At 45.9% G+C, this 21,930-nt stretch overlaps 1 protein-coding gene across 3 annotated transcripts in view; it reads right to left on the reverse strand.

Annotated features, from left to right (window-relative positions):
• Positions 1–9,995: 9,995 nt before the first annotated feature.
• ZNF652 (zinc finger protein 652) overlaps positions 9,996–21,930 on the reverse strand; it is a 30,239-nt gene continuing 18,304 nt past the window's right edge. For all 3 annotated transcript variants that reach the window (XM_051640377.1, XM_051640376.1, XM_051640378.1), the window contains exons 2-6: positions 19,712–20,860; positions 16,256–16,403; positions 15,857–15,972; positions 14,092–14,236; positions 9,996–13,073 (exon numbers count right to left, since the gene is read on the reverse strand). In XM_051640377.1, coding sequence (XP_051496337.1) covers positions 12,559–13,073; positions 14,092–14,236; positions 15,857–15,972; positions 16,256–16,403; positions 19,712–20,620 — 1,833 coding nt within the window. In that variant the 5' untranslated portion in view covers positions 20,621–20,860 and the 3' untranslated portion in view covers positions 9,996–12,558. The remainder of the gene's footprint in view (positions 13,074–14,091; positions 14,237–15,856; positions 15,973–16,255; positions 16,404–19,711; positions 20,861–21,930) is intronic.

Raw genomic sequence — 21,930 nt, forward strand, 5'->3', positions numbered from 1 at the left:
CTGCTTCTCCCTTCACATTCTCCCCCCCCCCCCCCCTTTCCAAGCTGGGAATGCCAGGAGCCACCATTCCAGGGATTTATGGGTGGGTCACAAGTGGGAAACTCGAGAGGGCAAATTCCCTGCTGCCTTCTCTCCCTCCTTCCCACGGAAAAGCAGGGGGGCAAAGACCATTCCATCCCAGACAGAGGAGTCAGGCCAGGGTGCTCCTGTATCCCAGTGATTTTCCACTGTTAAAGAATCCTGGAGGGCAAGTGAGGACAGTGCTGGCTCTTGGCAAGCCCTGAATAGAGGAGCAGCCTCGGGAGCACACGGGCTCCCCACAATGGGTGGAACAGCCTCGTGCTACAAGAAACACACTCGGTGCTTCCTTCCCTCCAGGTCTGGCCCTCCTGGTTTTTTCCACCCACAAGTGGGAACGAGCAGCCCTGAGCTCACCATGTCCACGTAGCCTGTCTGTCTGTCTGTCTGTCTGTCTCTGTTTCCATCCTGCAGCACATGCAAGCTGAGACCAGTTCAGTAGCCTCCATGAAACCCATCTGGCCACCCAAGCAACAGAATCACGGGAAGGTGGGGGTTGGAAGGGACCTCTGAAGATCAAGTCCAACCCTCTGCCAGAGGGGGAACACCCAGGGCAGGTCACATAAAAACACATCCAGATGGGTCTTGGAAGTCTCCAGAAAAGGAGACTCCACCACCTCTCTGGGCAGCCTGTCCCAGGGCCCTGTCATCCTTGGGAGTTTTTCCTGATGTTGAGGTGGAAAATTCCCATGTTCCTGTGTCAAACCTCCTCCCATGGTCTGCAGTACACATTTTGGGGAAGCTCAGAGTAAAACCCCAACTTCCCTTCATTCCCAAGGAGAACTAATCCCTAAGGAACCTTCAGTCACAGCTCCTCCCCTCATGCCATCTCCTCAACACAACATCCTCTAACCAACCCTCTTTCTTTTACAGGAATTAATTTTTAGTGGCTGAATAATATTTGTAAGGTGTCAGGAAAAGCCTCAAGAACTAACAAGCAAGAGGGGAGATTTGGATTAGATATTAGGAATCAATTATTTACCACGAGGGTAGGAAGGCATTGGAAGAGGTTGCCCAGGGAAGCTGTGGCTGCCCCATCCCTGGCAGTGTTGAAGGGCAGGTTGGATGGGGCTTGGAGCAGCCTGGAATGGTGGGAGGTGTCCCTGCCCATGCAGGGGGATGGATCCTTGATTATCTTTGAGGTCCTTTCCAAGCTTAACCACTCCATGATTCCAGGCAGACAGCAAATCCCTTCATCTCGGTGGGGAGGCCTTCCCATGCACCCACTTCTGCTGCAGGAATCAGGACAGGTGACACCCAAAGTGGCCACCTTTGCCCAGTGTGGGCTACACCAGCCCAAGCTGAGCCCTCCCTGAGTTCATCCTGGGCTTCAGGTTTGTATTTACTGCTAAACTGTCATTGAGGAAGAAAGAAGCAAAGGAGTGGTGAGGCCACCACCTGTCAGGAAGTATTTTATATATTCTGTTCTACAGAACATGTAGAAACCAGAAAACACAGGAGAGAAGTCAAGGCTTTTTATCAGGTGGGATGAGCTTCTCCTGAAGCAGCACAAGGGACACAGAGGTAACCCTGACTGCAGCCCAGTGGTTCTGGCTGCTCTCACCCCACCACACTGGGGAGCAGAGCTCTCAGGAGCTGCAGCCCACTTTCAAAACCACATTGCACTCCTTGAGCTGGGAATCCTCCTCTTTCTCATGGAACTTCCAGCCCTGTCTACTCTGTCAGAAACCAAGCCTAAAAATCCTCCTTCTCCTTGCCAGTCATCCCATGTAACAACTGTCACCCATCATCACAACAGCTCCTGGAGACACTGGCAGAGGTGACGGATCTCTCCCTGCAGCCTGGGGTTGCTGAGCATATTTCTGAGGGCAAAACTCTCTGGGTTCTGTCTCAGAGCAATCAATAAACGAGCTCAGACCCTCCTGCTTGGCAGGAGCCACAATGAAGTCCCTGCAAGGTGGACTCGCAGCGTTCAGGGACTCGTGAGGGAAACACATGATTCATCAGCAACGGGAAAACTGGAGGGGTCAAACCAGCAATTAACCAGAAACGTGCAAACTGGGAAGGTTTCCTAATTCAGGAAGTCAATCCAAGCTCAGATTCCAAGCCCGACAACCCTGAGAGGAGCAAACTGCCTTCCTTCAGCCACTTCATCTGCTGCTTCCACCGGCTCCACTGCCACCTCCTGGCTAATCCTGCACAAACTGCTCCTCCTGCAGATCTGTCCCCTCCTGGACAGGGAGGACACACAGGTTCAATGTGTCCCCTCCTGGAAAGGAAGGACACACAGGTTTAATCTGTCCCCTCCTGGACACAAAGGACACCCAGGTTTAATCTGTCCCCTCCTGAACAGGGAGGACACACAGGCTCAATGTGTCCCCTCCTGGAAAGGAAGGACACACAGGTTTAATGTGAATCCTCCTGGACAGGGAGGACACACAGGTTCAATGTGTCCCCTCCTGGAAATGAAGGACACACAGGTTCAATGTGTCCCCTCCTGGACAGGGAGGACACACAGGTTTAATCTGTCCCCTCCTGGAAATGAAGGACACACAGGTTTAATGTGTCCCCTCCTAAACATAAAAGACACCCAGGTTTAATCTGTCCCCTCCTGGACACAAAGGACACCCAGGTTTAATCTGTCCCCTCCTGGACACAAAGGACACACAGGTTCAGTGTGTCCCCTCTGGGCACACATTAATTCCCCTCTGCAGGAGGGGAAAAGCCAAGAGCTTGTGCCAGTGACAAACGTCACAAGTTACATTAGCTTAAATTAATGCACCCCCCTGAAGTTACCTGCTGTGACAATCTGATGTTGTTCCTGTGGATTTTTAACCACTGAGCAGGGTGGGTGGGTTCCTGTAGTCCAGGAAAATATATCCCCCAAATGAGAACATTAAAATCCATGAGACACTGCAATAAAATCCAGTCTCTCCTGGTAGTGACAGAAAGCTGAGATGTTCACAGAACATGAGGCAACATTTCAGGCCAAGTGGGGATTTCTCTATGAATTAACCAACCCTAAATAACCCAATACCCAAAGAAAGGGGCCCAAAGTCTTCAACTCTGGGTCAAGTAGTATGTTCTGACACACTCCCTGATTTCCTTGGTGATGGCTGAGGAATCATATTCCAGGGCAAACCTGCATGGAGGGGCAGCTGAAGAACTGCTTCCTTGGTGTTCCCCAGGGCACTGCTCCTCCCTCCAGCCCTGGGACCCAGAGCCCACGTCCCCCCCAACCTCTCCCTGGACACAGGCTGTGTTCTCTTTCAGCACCCACCAGGAACTGCTCTGCAGCAGGAGGTGCAGGTGACAGGCAGGGCTGGAACCACGGGGGTTATGCAAGGAGCAGAGCTGCCAAACCACAGCTTGAACAGGACCTGGGCATTAATTTCAAGTGTCATAAGACCTCTGGACTATTAATGATCCCTAAGGCTTAACAGAAAGCTGATACCTTCATTCTTGGGCTTGTCTTGGAAAGGATGATCTCCAGAGGTCCCTTCCAACCCCGATCACTTGGTTACTGGGAAGGAATCACTTCTCAGTCTGAAGTGATTTTGTGTATTGTTATTCTGGGACATCTCCAGTTGAAACACTGGTTGTGTTCTAAGTGAGCAGAAACTGAGGTCCAGAGGAGGCCACGGAGATGCTGGGAGGGCTGGAGCAGCTCTGCTCTGGAGCCAGGCTGGGAGAGTTGGGGTGTTCAGCCTGGAGAAGAGAAGGCTCCAGGGAGACCTTAGAGCACCTTCCAGTGCCTGAAGGGGCTCCAGGAAAGCTGGGGAGGGGCTTGGGACAAGGGCAGGGAGGGAGAGGACAAGGGGGATTGATTAAAACTGGAAGAGGGGAGATTGAGGTTGGACCTGAGGAAGAAATTCTTTGCTGTGAGGGTGGTGAGACCCTGGCCCAGGTTGCCCAGGGAAGCTGTGGCTGCCCCATCCCTGGCAGTGTTGAAGGGCAGGTTGGATGGGGCTTGGAGCAGCCTGGGCTGGTGGGAGGTGTCCCTGCCCATGCAGGGGGTTGGATCTGGATGATCTTTAAGGTCCCTTCCAGCCCAAACCAGTCTGGGATTCTATGAAACACAAAGTGAGATGAGTGAAGATTTCCCAGTTGCTATTTCTTGCATTCATGGCTTTTGGCCTGTACAGAGCAGCTTCAATGTAACCACAAAGGTGACAGATTCTTATCCTTTTTTTCCTAATATCCACTATCCACTGTCTGAAAAAAAAACCCTTAAGCAATGAAATTATGCAGAATATCTAAAAAGAACTGAGAAGGGAAATGGTGACCCCGTGGTTAGGGCAGCAGTCTGGATCAGAAATAACACAGGGCCCTGACCCCAGCTGCCTCTTGCCCTCAGAATGTCAGGTCTCTCAGTTCCACATCTACAAAACAGGGATATTTACTCATCTGACAGTAAGACACTAAATTTAACCCCACAGGCTGCTCAAGCAGAGACACACAAGTAACCACCAGTGGAAACCCTTAAATAGCAAGTTCTCTTTTACAACAGTTCTTTCCTAATAGACTTCCTGGTTTTACCAAAGCACACACAGAAAGTTGTCTTTCTGGTCAAGGTATTCAATCATTCTCAGAGGGTGCAGGAGGGAGGCTGAGAGTTGGCAGCACACAGATGAAAGCAAACCCATAACACAGGCAAAGGACACAAGCAACACTTGAATTCACTGCCCTGCATCAAGTCACTCAGGGAAGAAGGGAGGTTGAATTCCTGCTTGAAAAGCCCAACTGGGAACTGTTTTGTAACATGTTGTCTGAGTCTTTCGTCTTGCAAGTTCCCAGACGTGCCAGGGCAGGCTTGCAAGGATTATTTTGCAGCTCACCATTCACAGCCATGAACACAACACATCCCATAGTTTTTGACTCACGTGTCCCCCAGGAACGTGCAGCCCGTGGCAGCAGCACAGGGGAATGGCTGAGATGGGAAAGTTACCTCCCAGTACCAGTCACCTCTGAGCAACCTGCCCATGCAGGGGGGTTGGATCTAGATGATCTTTAAGGTGTTCTTCCAACCCAAACCATTCCGTGATTCTGTTCCTCTCAGGCTGCAAAAGCAGAGTGAGGCAATCTGGAGATGGCGTTGCAAAATTAGGGTTGTAAACACAACCAGCCCAAACACACACACACTCTTGTTCAGGTCAAATAAGCAAGAAGTCTGATACAAGCAACAATTCCAGCTCCTTGCTGGTTTCTTCAGGTCAGTACCATGGGGCTGTCAGCAGTTTGAGGTCCACGTTGTAGGTCCTCTTGACTCCACTCTACTAATTCCTTGTACTTCTTGCTAGCAGCAGCTCTCCTTAAATCCCAAACACACCGACTCCAATGGAGAAAGCAGGAAGTTGGGAAATTTTAGCTCCCCCCATGCCCATCCTTCCCCCTTCTTTTAACATGTTATGCAACTTTCCGTTGTAGGGGGGAAAAAATCATTCCTCTGCACTCTGAGAAACATGCTCTGTTATGACTTTCAAAAGGAGCAACAACTCGTTTTCATAACCTTCTCATGTTAGGCAAGAAATGGCACTAATTAGTTATCCCTGCAATAGAACAAAACAAAAAACACCACCACCCAAACCAACCAACCAACCAACACCCCAAGCCCTACACACACCAAAACTCCTCCAAACTTCCCACAACTGATTTGGGAATGGCAGGTTGAGGAATAAAAAGTGCAACATCCCCAAATCCCTCTCGGCACGAAGGCTCAGGGCCAGCAGCAGGTCAGGCAGGGTGAAGCAGAACTCCTCAAAGCTTTGCTTTTCACAAATCATTTGGTTTTCAAATTGCAGCTGTGTTAGGAGGGGAAAAAAACCCCCCACCCTGAGACAGGCTGCATTTCATAGAATCATGGAATGGTTTGGGTTGGAAGGGACCTTCAACATCATCCAGATCCAACCCCCTGCATGGGCAGGGACACCTCCCACCAGCCCAGGTTGCTCCAAGCCCCATCCAACCTGCCCTTCAACACTTCCTTTCTCAACACTGTCCCAACAGCCTTTTTTTTTCTTCCCAGTTGGACCATAATACAGAGCAAGGAGATGCAAAATTGCTGCTCTTACCATGGTCTTGTTCTTACATCTTCCATTCTAAACCAGCAAGGAAATGCAATTCTCTTGCAGCTCACCTGAAGAACTTCCTGCTTTCCTACAGAAAAGAATTCCCATCAAGTCTGTTTCTTCTGTGCATTTATAAGAGATACAGGAACAAAAAGAACCCCAACATTCTATGGTTCTATGAACTGCTCCCTGCAATGCTTCAGCATGTGGTGAAGAGCCTCAGACCATGGAAAGGAACATCAGAATTAGAAATGCAAGGACAAGTGACACGTACCCATCTTCATGCTACGTTAGAGGGATCAGCAAGACACAGGTGGGAGAAATATTTAGGGATATGGTGACATGAAAGGCCCTGCTGCAAACATCTAGAGCAGCTGCTGCTCTTGGGGAGCTTCCTCTGCCTGCAGTGCTTGTGGACAGAGCTCCCAGCACCCAGAGATGGCCAACACTGCCCAACACATCCATGGAAGACTCAGTACACAGGCAGCTATTCCCAATATTCCAAGAAATTGCATCAGAAGATACTTGCTAACTCCCATCTGTAAAAGCAGCAACAGATAAGAAAGCAAGAGGATTAATTGCAAAAAAAAAAAACCCAATACGAGGACAAGCCAATTTTTCAAGAGGTAAAAAAACCAACCCAAAACCCCAAACCACTAAATCCCTTCTAAATCTTGATCCTCATTTTCAAAGGCACAGATCATGGGACAGAAGAATGCAGCATTGTCCAAAAAAAAGAAAAAGAGAGCAGATTTCTTTCTGAGAGCAGAGGGTGATGCCCAAGAAACTTTTTCTTAAGCACCAGCAACGATTTGAACGGGTCAGTTCAAGCAGAAATGATCTTGGTGGGTCAGAAAGCAGCTCTGAAACTTATGTCATTCTCATTTCTTATTCAGAATTCCATTAGAAGCTTAAAAAGCTGCAAAATGATTTTGCTGCTGCCAGGATAAAGATCTTTATTAAAGGCATCTGTGAACCTCTAAGGTAGACTTTTTTCTAGTGTCTACAGGGAATGCAGATGCTTCCCTTCCTTTGGAATTCCTCTCTCCTTAGAGGTGGATTTAATTCTTCTGCCATGTCTCCAATATACTTAGAATTTATTATGCAATTTATTTTTTAGCACAGTTAATAGGCTAAGATCAAAATATAAGAGGTAATTAATCTATACCTCCCAAGGCCAGCAAGACAATGCAAGTTCTTAGTGCCAGGCTGCTTCAAAAACTGCTGTGAAAACAGTGGAAGTTACTAATTTGAGCTTAATTCCAGCCTTGAACATCCTTAAATCTCCAGGAAAAATCATCAGGTTTCACTGACAGGCACAGGAGCCCTGGGAAAATGAGGGTTGCTTCCTCCCCACCTGCACCCTTTGAAGAGAACAGCCCCTGTGAACTGACAAGAACATTCTACAAAATAAATCAAAAAATGGTGATACTGTATAAAAATGTTGTCAAACTGCAAGTAAAACCATCCTGGTACAAGACAGAGCCACTTGATGGAAGCTGCCAAGTGGTGAGTTATGAGAGACTCTTTAAATCTTGATGCCCACATCAAAACTTGCACATTTAACTTTTTCTGCTTTCAAATTTCAGCTGTAAAGAAGTGAAACCATTTTACAGTCCTTCATTTTCAATGTCAATTTTCTGCTTTTGAAGTACCTGAAGACTGACTAGACAGTCCAGGGAGGTATTTATCAGTTCTGAACCAAAGGGGTGATAATGATGTTGCCTTCTGAAAAGTCCAACAGCAATTCTTAATTATTAAAAGCAGTGCCTGATAAGGTTCTCATTACTCAGAATACACACTGCCAGGCACACTGTTTTTAACATAAAATATCACTCCCCAAAGACATGTGTTCATTGATTCCAACAAGCCCACAGAGCTCCACTGTACACTTTTCCAACCAGGGTGCAGAGATCACATCCAGGCTTCAACTCTACATGAGTTTTCTGCTCAGCAGAACATCCTATGCAATCCCCCCCCCAATAATAATAGCAATAAAATTACATGCCCATTAAAAAAACCCCTAATGAGACATTAAGGACAGAGATCTGAAGAACTTTTATAATCACTCCTGGAAAACAGTAGAGCTTGAAGTTCAGCAACAGGTAAGATAGAAGAGGGTTTTTCATTAAGAATCACTCAGATCTTAATCACAGTGTAGGACAGAATAGGCTGCAAAACCTGTCAGTTCATTTTGTCATGAAAATGGGTGTTTATTTAATTCACCTCCATGTCCCCCAGGTTTAAAGACCACACCTGATTCATCTCCTATTGACAAGTGGGATGTTCCTTGCCAATGGGTAAAGAAAAAGCCTTGCTGAGCTACACATGATGCCTGCTTGTTTTTAAATACTGTCAGTCAACACAAATATGAAACCATAAAATCACCATTTAAACATCTTACGACCCTGAGCTCCAAGTCCCAAGAGTGAAAAAAGTTTTGACACTTTTTTAGTGTTTTGGAGGGCCTCTCACTGCAAGTTGCTTCATGCTTTATCCTGTTCACATCAAAGGCACATCCCCATCACAGTCTGCAAGGAATAATCAACCCAACAAGAGACAACACCACAGCACTGTTTGCACCAACAGCCCCCACCACAGTCTGTACCTCAAACTCCTACAAAAATGCTCCTTGAGAACCACTCATGGTCACACCATTCATCATTATCATGCAAAGAAACAGGCAAAAGCATGATAAAAATATTGGTACTTTCAGCTCAGAAGTAAACTTGGGTAAGAAGTCACTTACTTGGTTGAAACAGACTCAAAGAGTCCAAGGGAAGCACCACCTTTTAAACTGCATTCCCTGAGCTCCACCTCCTCCTGGCTGTAGTAAATTCAAGTATCTCAAGAGACACAACAGGGCAAAACCACCCAGATGGCCTGAGCTGTTAAGATATAAACTCATCTCCCAAGGATAAAAGCCTAAATTCAGCTGAAAGGACTCTTGGAAAATCAAGTCCATCATTTAAGACTTGGCTGGGAACACAGGGTGGATGACTGCAACTTCTGATGTGCACAGCAACACACATCAGGCCATTTAAGAAGTGTCTGTGTAAACAGGAGAGTCAGTAATTCAGACAGGGGTGACAATGCCAAAACAAATGATCACCACACCTTTAACCAGGAAGGTGAGTTAGTCTGAGATAACACACTGAACAAACAAGCTCCGACAGCTGATGCCTTTAGTAAAGGATAAGGCACTTTTGGGTTGAAGTGCAGTTCAAGCTTCTCCAAAGATGCTGCCCTTTAAACTGCTCACCTTGGAATGCTGAGCTCCTGATGGTGGGTTCATCCTGGTGGATCTCCCTCCTTAAAAATGGCAATGTTAATTAATTAAAAAATCAGTCAAGACTCTGCCCTAGACTGTAGGATATCTTCAGGGGGAAAAAAAAATAAAGAGAATTTATTTTCCAGAAACAATTCAAAGCCAACCCAAAGTTGATGGAACTGCTCTTTTTGAAGGAAGGATTTTAGCAACACAAACCAACCCTTTCATATTAAAACCAACAAAGCTGATCCAAACCACTCTGCTCAGTTTGTCAGCAAAGGCAGAAAGTAGTAAACACAACTGAGCACACCCTTCTGCAAACTCTGCAGGTCAATGCAAATCTCAGCAGGAGTGGGAAGCCACAGCATATCTCTTGGATTTCCTGCCTTTTCCAAGGACCATTTCCCTTCCCTTGCTGAAATAGGTACTTCCCAAGACACCACACTGCAACATTTTCAGACCAGTGTGTCAGCTTTCCATACGTTTGCCCCAGATAAGGAGGAGATTTGGTGACATTATGTCATATTATGACTGTGAAGTGGGTTACATAGTTTAAGCTTCCACAGAAAGGAAGTTCTTAAGTCTTGGAAGGCAAAAAAGAAATCATACAAGATGAATCATTGCTATGAACTGTATAGAAAAAAAACCAAACTGTCCCAGATTTTAAAACTCTGAATAGCAGCCTAATACTGTAAATTTATTGAGAAGAAAAATCATCTTGCAAAACTGGAATACAATTGATTTACCAAGAATTATTATTAATTATTATTATGAATATTTTTTTCTTTTTTTAGCATTTAAAAATCATTGAATAACAGGCCTGACCATAAAATAGTGGCACAACAGAAACTGTAGGTTGCAAATGTGAGGTGGAATGCACAGAACCTCTGGGGCAGACCAGCCACAGTAAAAGACAAGTCACCATCATGAGTGTAAATTCCTTTTCATAGCTGGCTTTTATTGTGTTTTATTTTTTGGTGGTTTTGTGTTTTTTTTTTTTTCCTTCTAGAAGGTAAGAGGCTGTATATAAATATTCTAGAGAAAACATTTCAAACCCATAATTTTATTTCTCAGGAATGCTGGAAGGGGTTTCAGCTCCAAAATGAGTAGGTTTGTTGGGCCAAAACTGCCCTTTCTGGTTCCTACAGTTTCCTATGCTTGTTATGAATAAAACCAACATGAATGATTAGGTGGTAGAAAATGGTGAAAAACATCAACTAAGGAGCTAATTCTCAACAGACAGAGGACGTGGTGTTTCAAAACACAGTGCTTAACAGCATTAAACCTTGAGGAAGTAATGCTAGGCAGAATATCCACCTTTTTTTTTTTTTTTTTTTTGCTATCTTGGACAAAAAATGCATCCCATTAAGTCACAAAAGCCCAGTTCATTACCAAGCAGGGCAGTTAAGTTTTGACATCTGCCTGTGAGGATCTCTGGATAGACAGTTTGGTGGGATTTAACTAAAAAAAAAAAAAAAAAGCAGCACAGAAGAGTAGGAATTGTAAGGAAAAGGAGACTTACAGTACATTGCCTTGGGCCTCTCTCTTCAATGAAGGTGGCAACAAGTTCCTAGTTTGCATAATGCTGCTATATTTAGTTTTAGCTGAAGAGAAATACAAATGTGAAAAAATAACAGCTACTCACTGGTTAAAACAGATAGATTTGGCATTCCAGCCCACCATCCCTGCACTGACTTGTCATTTCCCCCTCACTGCCTCTCAGGATTATGAAACAGTGACGTGCCTACAGTTCAAAGTTTCCTCTCCAACAACTGCAAAGCTCTGATGACTCCAGCCCCTACAAACCATCCCATAACTTGATGCTCATTACATTTATGGGATGGATCTCCACGTGGTACCACAAGCATTTTCTTAACCATGCACCTGAAACACCATGGATTCATCCAGACTTCTCACTCTTCTCATCAACCGGTCAGAAACACGTTTGTGATCTCCCTTGATTCCCCCCTCCTCACAATTCCACAAAGCAATCCAAAGAGCAGCATTTGATATGATCCCCAGCTTAAAAAGCCAGCTCTCCCCACCCAGGGAGGAGAGATGCTTGGCTGATCTGAGCCCCTGGATTTCCTCTCTGCTGTCAGATCTCTCCTCCTCCTGGGACTTCCCAAACCACTGGGTCCCCACATCCCAGGGACTCCCTTTCTAACCCATCTCATACCTGACTCCAACTGAACTAAACCTGTAGGGATCAGGAATACAGTATCCCAATCATCCAAAAAAAAGCTCAAGAGAAACTGTGAAAAGGGAAACATCAGGTTAAAAGAAAATAATAATAATAATTAAAAAAAAAAAAGCAGCCCTACTCAAATAAATTACGTAAATGTTCTGAAATCAACATCATTTTTGAGGCAACCTTTCCAGAGACCTCTTGGGTTCCTTTCTTCTCTGAAGCACCTTTTAAGTCGTATGGTTGTAAGAATAACTTTAACTATAGAAGCTATATGCATCTTTTAAAGAATCACATTTTTGATGATTATAAAAATTTATCTATTATACAACATAGGTCCAGCTACACTGAAAAAATTACACCGCTTATTGAAATACATTTCATTTTAGAAACAGACTACTAAATAGGTCTATACAAAAAACCTCTAAAATAATTTCTGTAGTAAAATAAAGAGTGTGTTAGGAGAGCTACACAAACAAGAAAACATTTTTTTGTCTTTCTTTTATAATGCTCAAATATACTGTGATAGGTGGTTGGCTCACTCCAAAGCCAGCACCAAAAAAGCTGAAAGGAATCCATTACCATACACAGTGATACAATTAATGCTCTGTATTAATCTCACAGCCTTCCCGATTAGTACAAAGAAAACCAGGCCTGTCTCCTCTTTGAGGAGAAGTCCAGGATATAAAAGCAAGCATACCTCATCAGCTGATATGAAATTATAAAATTCCACAAGTCTCAGTATCTGAAATTTGGAAAAGTCACCAGGAAAACGCAAGCAACGTGGGTCGGAGTCCTGTTGGTTCCCAGGGTCACGGGAGCTCTGCTGATCCAGAACAGGATTTCCTTGTTTGTTAACTGACTGGAGGGAAAAATTAGGCCCATCTGCTGGGGCTAAGAGAAAGACAAAGATCCTCACCAACTAACCCCTCTGTACTTCCATGTTTCCATGTGCATAAAATGGGAAAAATAGCTGGCTGGAAGCAGAGAGGTTAGTGGTGCTGTGCTGAACTGTTTTTTTCTGCCAGGTGTCGCAGAAAGCTGTCCTCACTCTGGCCTCTGTGATTTAAAGGCTCACTCTTAAAAAGAGCTGGAGGGGGAGGCAAATGAGGAACCGGGGGGACTGGGAGGTGGTGTGGATGGTGAGGATGAGGGTGTAGGTGAAGGTGTGAATAGGGGTGGGGGATGGGGCGCGGAGGGAGCGTGCTCACTGGGTTCAGGTTGATGGGTGGAGTCGGGGTGGTGGGTGCGTTGACCACAGCAGGGACTGTGGTGGCAGGAGAAGTGGTGGAGAGTGGGATCTGGACAGCAGTCGACACGTTGACGGGGCTGGTGACACGGAAGCACTTCTCCTTGTGTGCCTTCAGCATGTTGGAGAAGCGGAAGCGCTGGCCGCAGACGTCGCAGGGATAGGGCTTCTCCCCGGTGTGAGTCCTGCGGTGCCTCTTCATGTTGGGGCGGCTGGTGAAGCTCTTCCCACAGATTTCACAGATAAAGGGCTTCTCTCCTGCCACGCACAGACACAGCCACCAGTTAGGCACGGGACATCTGCCAGGACTTCCTTCATACTGAGGCAAACTAACTGCATCCTGCAAACGCTACCGCGACCGATCCCTTCAGAGAACGGCTGCTCAGGGACGTCCTCAGCCTTTATGAAATCCTCTCACCTTTGGATTTTGATGCATGAAACAACCTTTTATAAGGCTTTGGCAAGGGGATCCTTCAGACCAAAGAAAGTAATCCTAACCTCCCATTTCACCCCCACAGCGAATCACAGGACTAAAGACAGTCAGATCCAGTCCCAGCAGGGTGAGGGAGGTGATTCTGCCTCTCTACTCTGCTCTGGTGAGACCACACCTGGAATATCACATACAGCTCTGGAGCCCTCAGCACAAGAAAGACATGGAGCTGTTGGAAAGGGTCCAGAGAAGGGCCACAAAGATGATGGGAGGGCTGGAGCAGCTCTGCTCTGGAGACAGGCTGGGAGAGTTGGGGTGTTCAGCCTGGAGAAGAGAAGGCTCCAGGGAGACCTGAGAGCACCTTCCAGTGCCTGAAGGGGCTGCAGGAAAGCTGGGGAGGGACGTGGGACAAGGGCAGGGAGAGAGGGGATAAGGGGTGATGGTTTTAAACTGGAAGAGGGAAGATTTAGGTGTGACATCAGGAAGAAATTCTTCACCATGAGGGTAGGAAAGCACCAGAAAAGGTTGCCCAGGGAGGTTGTTGATGCCCCCTCCATGCAGGTGTTCAAGACCAGGTTGGATGAGGCTTGTGCAGCCTGGTCTGGTGGGAGGTGTCCCTGCTCATAGCAGGGAGGTTGGAACCTGATGATCTTTAATGTCCCTGCCAGCCTTCACCATTCTGTGATTCTATGATTTAACAGCAAGGTAATGAATTAACCCCTCCTGTCTGATTTTCTAGGTTGGGTAACAGTTTTGCTTCCAAACTCCAAGGAAGGGAATACAGCTGGAAGTGCAGCAAAGCTGTATCAAGTTTTATACTTGTGCTTTTCTTGATTCAGTCCTTACCAGTGTGTGTTTTCATGTGCTCATCAAAGTACTGTTTCATGTTGAAGTCCTTGCCACACCACTGGCACATGAACTGTTTGTGCCCAATGTGGATGCTCATGTGGGAACGCAGCTGGTACTTGTACTGAAACCTCTCATCACAGTTCTGCAACAGAAAAAAAGCAGCCCATAATACCCAGGAAGTAATACAGCCATGGGACAGCACTCAAATGTACTATGGGAAGGAGAAAAGAATACCTGAACACTAGTTCAGACCCTCTGGCAAAGGGAAAATTTCAGTTCTTTCTGGAGAGCAGCATTTGGTGGGTACTGAAAGGTCTGGGGCACTTGGCAAGGAGTGTGGAACAACCACAACCTCTAGTGGACACAGCTGGTGGCAAAGCCTAGCAGAGACACGGTTCTGCCAGCAGAAAAGTGCTTCTGTTGGCTCAAGGTCCTGGTTGGAGGTTTGGCAGCTTTGCCAGTGATCTCTGCTGACTACAGCATGTCTCCACTAGAGGACTCTGCTCTCTCAGCCATAGCAACAGCAGCTCTGGGCTTGTTTTGCAGCAGGCCAGGCTGTTTCCAGCTGGTATTTACTGGTATCAGGAAGTTTCTTTCCCTAAGGAAAGAAAAGGAAAGACTAAGGAAAGACTCCCTGCAGGAGTCTTCTCCCCAAGCCTGGCTGCACTACCACCACGCACGGGGTTGGAACTGGATGATCTTTAAGGTCCCTTCCAACCAAAACCAGTCTGGGATTCTATACTAACTATATGTCCAGTGGGAGTTGTGTCCCTCTTTGGGACAGGGTGAGCCACCAGACCTGCCCTGGCAACAGAAAGGGCTCTGCAACCAACCACTCTGCCTCCATCATGTGGTACCCACGGGCATCCCCATCAGAAGGGGCCTGCAGGAAAGCTGGGGAGGGACTTGGGACAAGGGCAGGGAGGGAGAGGACAAAGGGGATGGATTAAAACTGGAAGAGGGGAGATTTAGGTGAGACATGAGGAGGAAATTCTTGGGTGTGAGGGTGGTGAGACCCTGGCCCAGGTTGCCCAGGGAAGCTGTGGCTGCCCCATCCCTGGCAGTCTTGAAGGGCAGGTTGGATGGGGCTTGGAGCAGCCTGGGCTGGTGGGAGGTGTCCCTGCCCACACAGGGGGTTGGATCTGGATGATCTTTAAGGTCCCTTCCAACCCAAACCATTCTATGATGATGATGGTGACAGACACACGACTGGGTCAGTCTGTCCCATACTGTCACCTTCCTGAGGACAAGCATAAAATTACATCATAAACACAAGTGAATTCACCCATGAGAGACTCTCCCCCATCCCAACACACACACACTTGGTTTAAGAAATGCCAGTTCAGCTCACTGCCTTACATCTCCAGGAGGAAGAACAATATTTTTTTTCCCCCCAGCTGAATATCAAGCAGAAATTATTTTCACTGCCACCACTTCTGTTTCAAGTCCCTGGACAAGACAGGGAGGATTAACCTCATTTGCATTGGGCTTTGCTATGAACACTGAGGGAAAACTAGGCTCTAGTGTGTACTCATTGAGAAAAACATGACAGCCAGCAGCCAAAGCAAACCACAGACACCTCAGCTGGCTGCCAGCTGCACTCCTGCTGTGCCCTTCACACATCTTTCCCCAAATGTTTATGAAACTGCACCTCATTCCCAAGTCAGTCAATTCAGTTTCCCCCTCCATTCCCTGATGACAGCGTTACTAATTTTACACCTTATGCTGCAGTATCTAAACATATCACCAGCTGCTGCCTCACCTCACATCTGAAAGGTTTCTCTCCAGAATGCTGTAGGGAATGTACTTTGAGAGACATGCTGCGTTTGAATGATTTTCCACAGGTTTCACATGTAAATGGCATGTCCTTTGTGTGTGCTGTAACAACACAACAGTACATTAGAGAGGGTCATTCAAATGCAAACAGTTCTTTAACCAATTTTCCCCTCCAATCTCAGCAAGAAAATTACTAACACCAAACACCTTTCAAGTATATATACATGTGTAAACATATTTTACCTGCTGCCCAGCACTACAGACTTGAACTTTTTGCTACGAAAGCTCAGGCAAGTGAATTTGCCTTGTTTTCCTCCTCAAAGCAGCAATTATGAGTCAAGAATCACCAAGACACATGAAGAGGCAGAACTGATCACTAACTCACCAACCATGTGTTTCCGCACGTGGGCCATGGTGTAGAACTTTTTTTCACAGATCTCACAAGAGAATTTCTTTTCTGCATATCCATGGACAATCTTGGTGTGTTCATGGAGGGACCAGAGCTTCTTGAATGATTTATTACAGGAAACGCACTGGATGGAAGGGGATAAATAGAAAGAAGTTTCAATTAGAAAGGTTCAGTGGTTCAAGTTTGTGGAGTTAAAGCCATGGATCTTCCTCTTGCATGACAAAAATAAGGCCAAAACAAGTCAAAAAGGTGTATCCTGTCTCAGACTGCACTTCAGCTTACATCTACTGCTCGACACTTGAAACACTCACACTAAGAAAAGCCAGATCAAGCAGGATTAGAGAGGATGTTCACACACTGCATGCTGGTGCCACCTGAGGAGCATCACAGCCACTGCAGTAACTGATTTCCAAACCACAACTGCAGACCCAGCAGGATGAAGCCCTCAAGGAGCTGACACAGAGAGGACACCTTCACTGGTGTGGGGGGAATCCAAACCACTAGTGTGGGAAGAAGCCATAAGAGGTGGAGGAGGCCAACACCACCAAGTTGCCTTAAACCCATCTTCACATCTTCCAGGAGCACTGTGAGCTCCCAACTTCCAACAGTCCAGGAACTGGTCAAAGCCCTCTCATCCTTGTAGCTCCTCACAGAAGACAGCTTCCAACTTGCAGCTCTTGTCCATGCAGCCTGGTACACAGCTCACTGAGTTGTCATCTCATTCTTTCATGTTCTAACTCTTCATTTGTATCTATCAGTAGCACTGTAGGTCTAAAATGACAATATGCAAACCACGTTTGATTCTCTTCCCACAGCTACTCTGAAATGTCCAGGTGGTCAGTGATGAGCAGGATCCACAGGCTTCCTTTTCCCAATTGTTACAAACTCTTGTTAAAGACTTGATAAAATAGATCCTTGTACAGTTTTGAAAACTCCAGAAAAATTGTTGTACAACTTGACAGCAGCCACATACACGCAGATACCAAATCATTTTCATCTTCAAAGAGGAAGAAATTGTGGCCTGTTATTTTTTGCTGGCTGATGGGGTGTTTGGGGTTTTGGGGACATCTCCATTGCCCTCCTTCCCCCAAAGTCAGGAGGGCTGTTCATTGTTTCTTCTCTGTACAGCCAAGTCCTGCTGCTTCCACAGCTCCTGAGAATCTTTGTAGGCTGGAAACTCTGCTACACTGTGCTGACTCCAAGAGGAGCCTCTGCCTCTAAAAGCACCTACTTGGAGGCAAGTCAGGAGCAAACCATAATCCTTGGAAGGGGGGAACCTCTGGAGAGTAAAGCAATGCTGAGAATCATCCAAAAAATCCTTTGGTGCAAGGTTCAGTGAGCCCCTGAAGTGGTCAGCCTACAATTTAATTGACAATCAGCAGCAATTTAAATCACTAATATTGAGAGCAACTCCAGAGAGAGCCTAAGGTGACAAAAGAAACTGTGTGAAGGTGCTAATTTTGCAAGGATGAAAACCAGAAGTTACCTGGAAAACCTGATACATTCCAACACTTCGATGACAATCTAGTTTATCAGTTCTGTTTCAGTTCTGAGCTGTTTATCAGTTCAATTACCACTTAAATAATGAATTAATTGTGGTTTTTTTCCCCTACACAAAGCTCCATATCCCCCTTGACATGTCAAACCCTACGTTCATGTAAAAGCTTCATACCCCCTTACTCCTTTTGCCAAGTGTAACAAAACCAAATGAGCAGGCAACTGTGAAACACATCCCAAACACCAGGACAGACCAAAAAATATCTGCTTATACAGAGAACTTGAAGGCAACAAGTTGCTCTGGCACTAGAAATATTTAGGGACGTTTCTGGACCTTTTTCTCCTGGTCCTGGATATAAACCACTATTTCTACAATCAATTTCTTCTTTTCCTGTCACTTTTGGACAGAGGAATGTAAACTCTGAGAAGCACGTGTGGGCACAGATTAAAGGACACTTCTCCATTCCAGACCACACCTTCAAACTATTAATGAGTTCCTGTTTAAAGGCAAAAGATTTTATGCTGTGAATAAGCCACCTGGATGCTTGGGTATTCCTTAAATTTACATTTTCATGTTCTCTGCTACACTCAACTTTAAGTACTTATTTCAAAATCTGCAAGGACACCCTGAAATGTTTATGCATTTTACTAACTATGCTCAAGAACTCATTACATTTTACTCCTTCCTTCAGTCTTCCTCCTATGAGCTGAAACATAAGGAGAAATAACACAGTGTTACATCCAGCTGCATTTGAGTATCACAGCAAAGAGGAATTACAATAAATATTTCAACTGTCTCCCACACAGAGGGAATTAAATACCAACTCAGTTTAACATTTAAGCAAACAAAAAATTAAATCTTTCTGGTAAAACTCACTGGACAGACCAAAAAAAACCCCACAAAACTCATTGCTCTACAAAGCCTCAACATTTCAGCTGCACAAAAAAATGGAACTCAAGCTGCTTCATGCTGGCAGTGGGATTATTTCAGAAGTAGGTGGTAATGCTGGGCCCAGTTTAACAAGGCAAAAAAGGCACGTTCCAATCAGCAGATAAAACAACAGAGCCCCCAGTTACATGAGAACATAGATGCCTATGAGCAAAGAACAAACCACAGATGAATCAGAAACTCTGAAACTCTTTCCACAACTTAAACTTTAAAATGGTTCTATTACAACACAGGCTTCCATTGTTGTATAAAATTAAAAGCTGCAAATCTTCTGTTGAGAAAGACCAGAGATCTTTATGTAGCAGTGAGATTTACTGAGCTTTTTGCACTGAGAAAAGGGCAGGCCCATGAACAGATTTACTTGCTGAACTGATATGCTTCCATACACACACGTTAATTACTTGTAATTCTCTCAGTAGGATTTTAAAAGGTTACATCTTAAGACGAGTTCAAATCCTGCGTCCAAATCCTGACTTCACTAGTTTCCTTCTCACCTGCTTGCCTCTACAGTAATTTAGACAGTTCCAATTCCAGCAAAGTGTCACAATTCCACTCTCCCTTGAAACCTTACCTGGACACACTCTGAGGCTGAGTTTCAGGGCACTGAAACACTCTGAACTTTAAGGCTAGTGACAGCTGCAGGTGCTCAGCACCTGGAGGAGGAGGGTTTATCCTGTCAAAGGACTTCACTGCAAATGCACTTGTGTTCAGGCCAGCGGCTCTGGAGTCTGACATGGGTAAAGCAGCTTTGGTTTTCCCCAACTCCTGGTTAAATACTAGAGTAACTAAAGCAGTTGGCAGTCGGACACTCTGTTCCCTGCATTTTACTTCCTTGGGAAGACACCAAAGTGTTGATACGTAGAGACAAGGTCTGGGTCAGAACCTGGTCTGCGCAAAAGATTTCCCCCTCTGAAGTGTCCACTAGCTGTAGTATCCAGGGCACGACAGAAGGTATGGAAATCTGGCAAGCAGGTGAGCAAACCTACCTGGATATTTTTTTCACAGTCTGTTTGCTGGTGAAGGGACAGCTCACTTTCTAGAACAAATTTCTTCCCACATTTGTCGCAGATCTGCATGCGCCTGTGAGTGACGTTCATGTGCTTCTCCAGGTACCAGCGTGTGTTAAACACCCTGGGGCACTTCTCACAGGTTAAAGTCTCCTTCTCTTCACACTTTGATTTCTGCACAGGTGCCTTGGGCTCCTTTGCAGCTTTCTTCTTACGCTTGGGGGGCTCCACACTCTTTCTACGACCCCTTGTAGCTCTGGGTGGTGGGGAAGTTGTGGCTGCTGCAGCAGATGCAGCTCTCCTTGTTCTCCTTTGTGCAACACTAACTTTTTCCACTCTTTTCTCCTTTTTCTTCTGCCCCTCATTTTCCTCATAATCATTACTGTCTTCAGTGGCCTCTTCCCCACTGTCACCCTCCTCTTCCTCACTGCTGGTCTTAAGAACAGCAGTCTCTTTGGACTGGGAGGAGACACCCTTCTCCCCTTTTGATACATTTAAGGTTTGGTTGTTAAGGTTTACCTCTACTATAATCTGCTCCCTTTTGTAAGTCACTTCATCTTCCTCCTCTTCCTCCTCCTCAGAGTCGTCAGAGTTTTCTCTATCTTCTTTCACAGCCCGGACCTCTCCTACCGCTCTGTTCTCCCTGAAATACGGCTGCTCCTCTCTCTCATGGAGATGTGGTTTACTCATTTTGCTGTCCACCAGCACCGAGTAAGGGCTTCCTGACTCCCTCTTGTACACTTTGGTGGACAGATCAAGTTCCTGGCTGGCACCATGATAAAAGGTGGGTGGCACTTGACCACGGCGACCGTCCTCTTGCGCCATCCCTGCTACATGCGCGGCGCAGTTTTCAACCAACTGTTGGCAAGAACTGGCTGTTTGACTCATTTGGGGGGCCCTGATTCATGGAGCACCTTTCATCCCAGAAAAAGCAAGCAAGCAGCTGTCAATCAGGCTGGGCTCTCAAGACCGACGCCTGTTCCATCTACACAGAATGAACAGAATCTGATTCTCTGCTGGTGTTTAGCACTGAGGTGTAGGTCACAGAATCCTGGGGTTATGGCAGGAGCAGAGCAGTGGTAATTAATCTTCTGAAGAAAGTTGCCAAAGAACCGGTGACCATTTTATCTATAAAAGACAACAGAGAAAACAACGTCAATTAAAAGACCCCAAACCACTAAGATCTTCAAGCAAATTGGTTTTGAGTTGATACAACTGGGATAAAGTACGGGGTGCACTACCCATGAGCTCTGTCTGCTGGGGTGGACTGTCCTGTAGCACCACCTCAAGTACAACTGGTAGTTAGGTGCAAAGAAGAGCACTTTTTGCAGGGACCAGAACTAGTACTAGACCCTCAGTTATGTCCTCAGCTATGGTCATCATGCTGTTTAGGTCAAAGTGAATATTCTCCCCCTGCCAGAGACCACCTGCCTCACCCTGGGCCAAGATGCTGATCCGTGCTTCTCCCCAAGACTCTGCTCCACTCCCACATAGCTCTCCATCAAACCAGGTGCACAATTCCAGAGCAATCCCTCTTCTCCTTCTGGATCTCCCAAGGGGAGCCCATCCTTACCCAGCAAGCAGACATACTATACTGAACAACACTCCATTAAGGTAGATATGCATGAAGAATTTCAATGGAGACATTTTCAACTCGCAGCACTAAATCAGATTAAGAACACCATGTCCCCTGCTTCTTTCCACCTCAGAGATCCCTCATGCAGCCTCTTGATTTAAGGCACTTTTTCTTTTGTCTCATTCTCCCCAGCTACTCACTCCTCAATGCAGCAGCCAAACAATATTACATTTGCCCATCTAAATTTCACTTGCAGTCATCCAAGTTGGAATTTGACCAGGACACCATTACTTCCTCTTGCAAAAAAACAAAACCAACATAAAAATGCCATGTGATCCCTAATGAATCCAAGTAATCGAGCTCTCACATCTATTTTTCACCAGCACAAGGACATTTTGGTAGCAGAGCATTGCAACATCAAGCCAAGATTTCAGGCTGTGCAGATCAAGCCAGAAACACACTGAACTCCTGACCAAACAAGAGCTAAACAAAGAGCTAAACCTGTGACTAGAGGGTGCAGAAGAGAAGAATTAAGGACAGATCCCAAGAAACATCCCATGACTGGAGCACAGAGAGGGGCCCTACAGAAAATTGATGGATTGAGACACCAAATGTGAAGAAA

The sequence above is a fragment of the Apus apus genome, chromosome 25 (genome assembly GCF_020740795.1).
Source record: "Apus apus isolate bApuApu2 chromosome 25, bApuApu2.pri.cur, whole genome shotgun sequence".
Taxonomy (NCBI): domain Eukaryota; kingdom Metazoa; phylum Chordata; class Aves; order Apodiformes; family Apodidae; genus Apus; species Apus apus.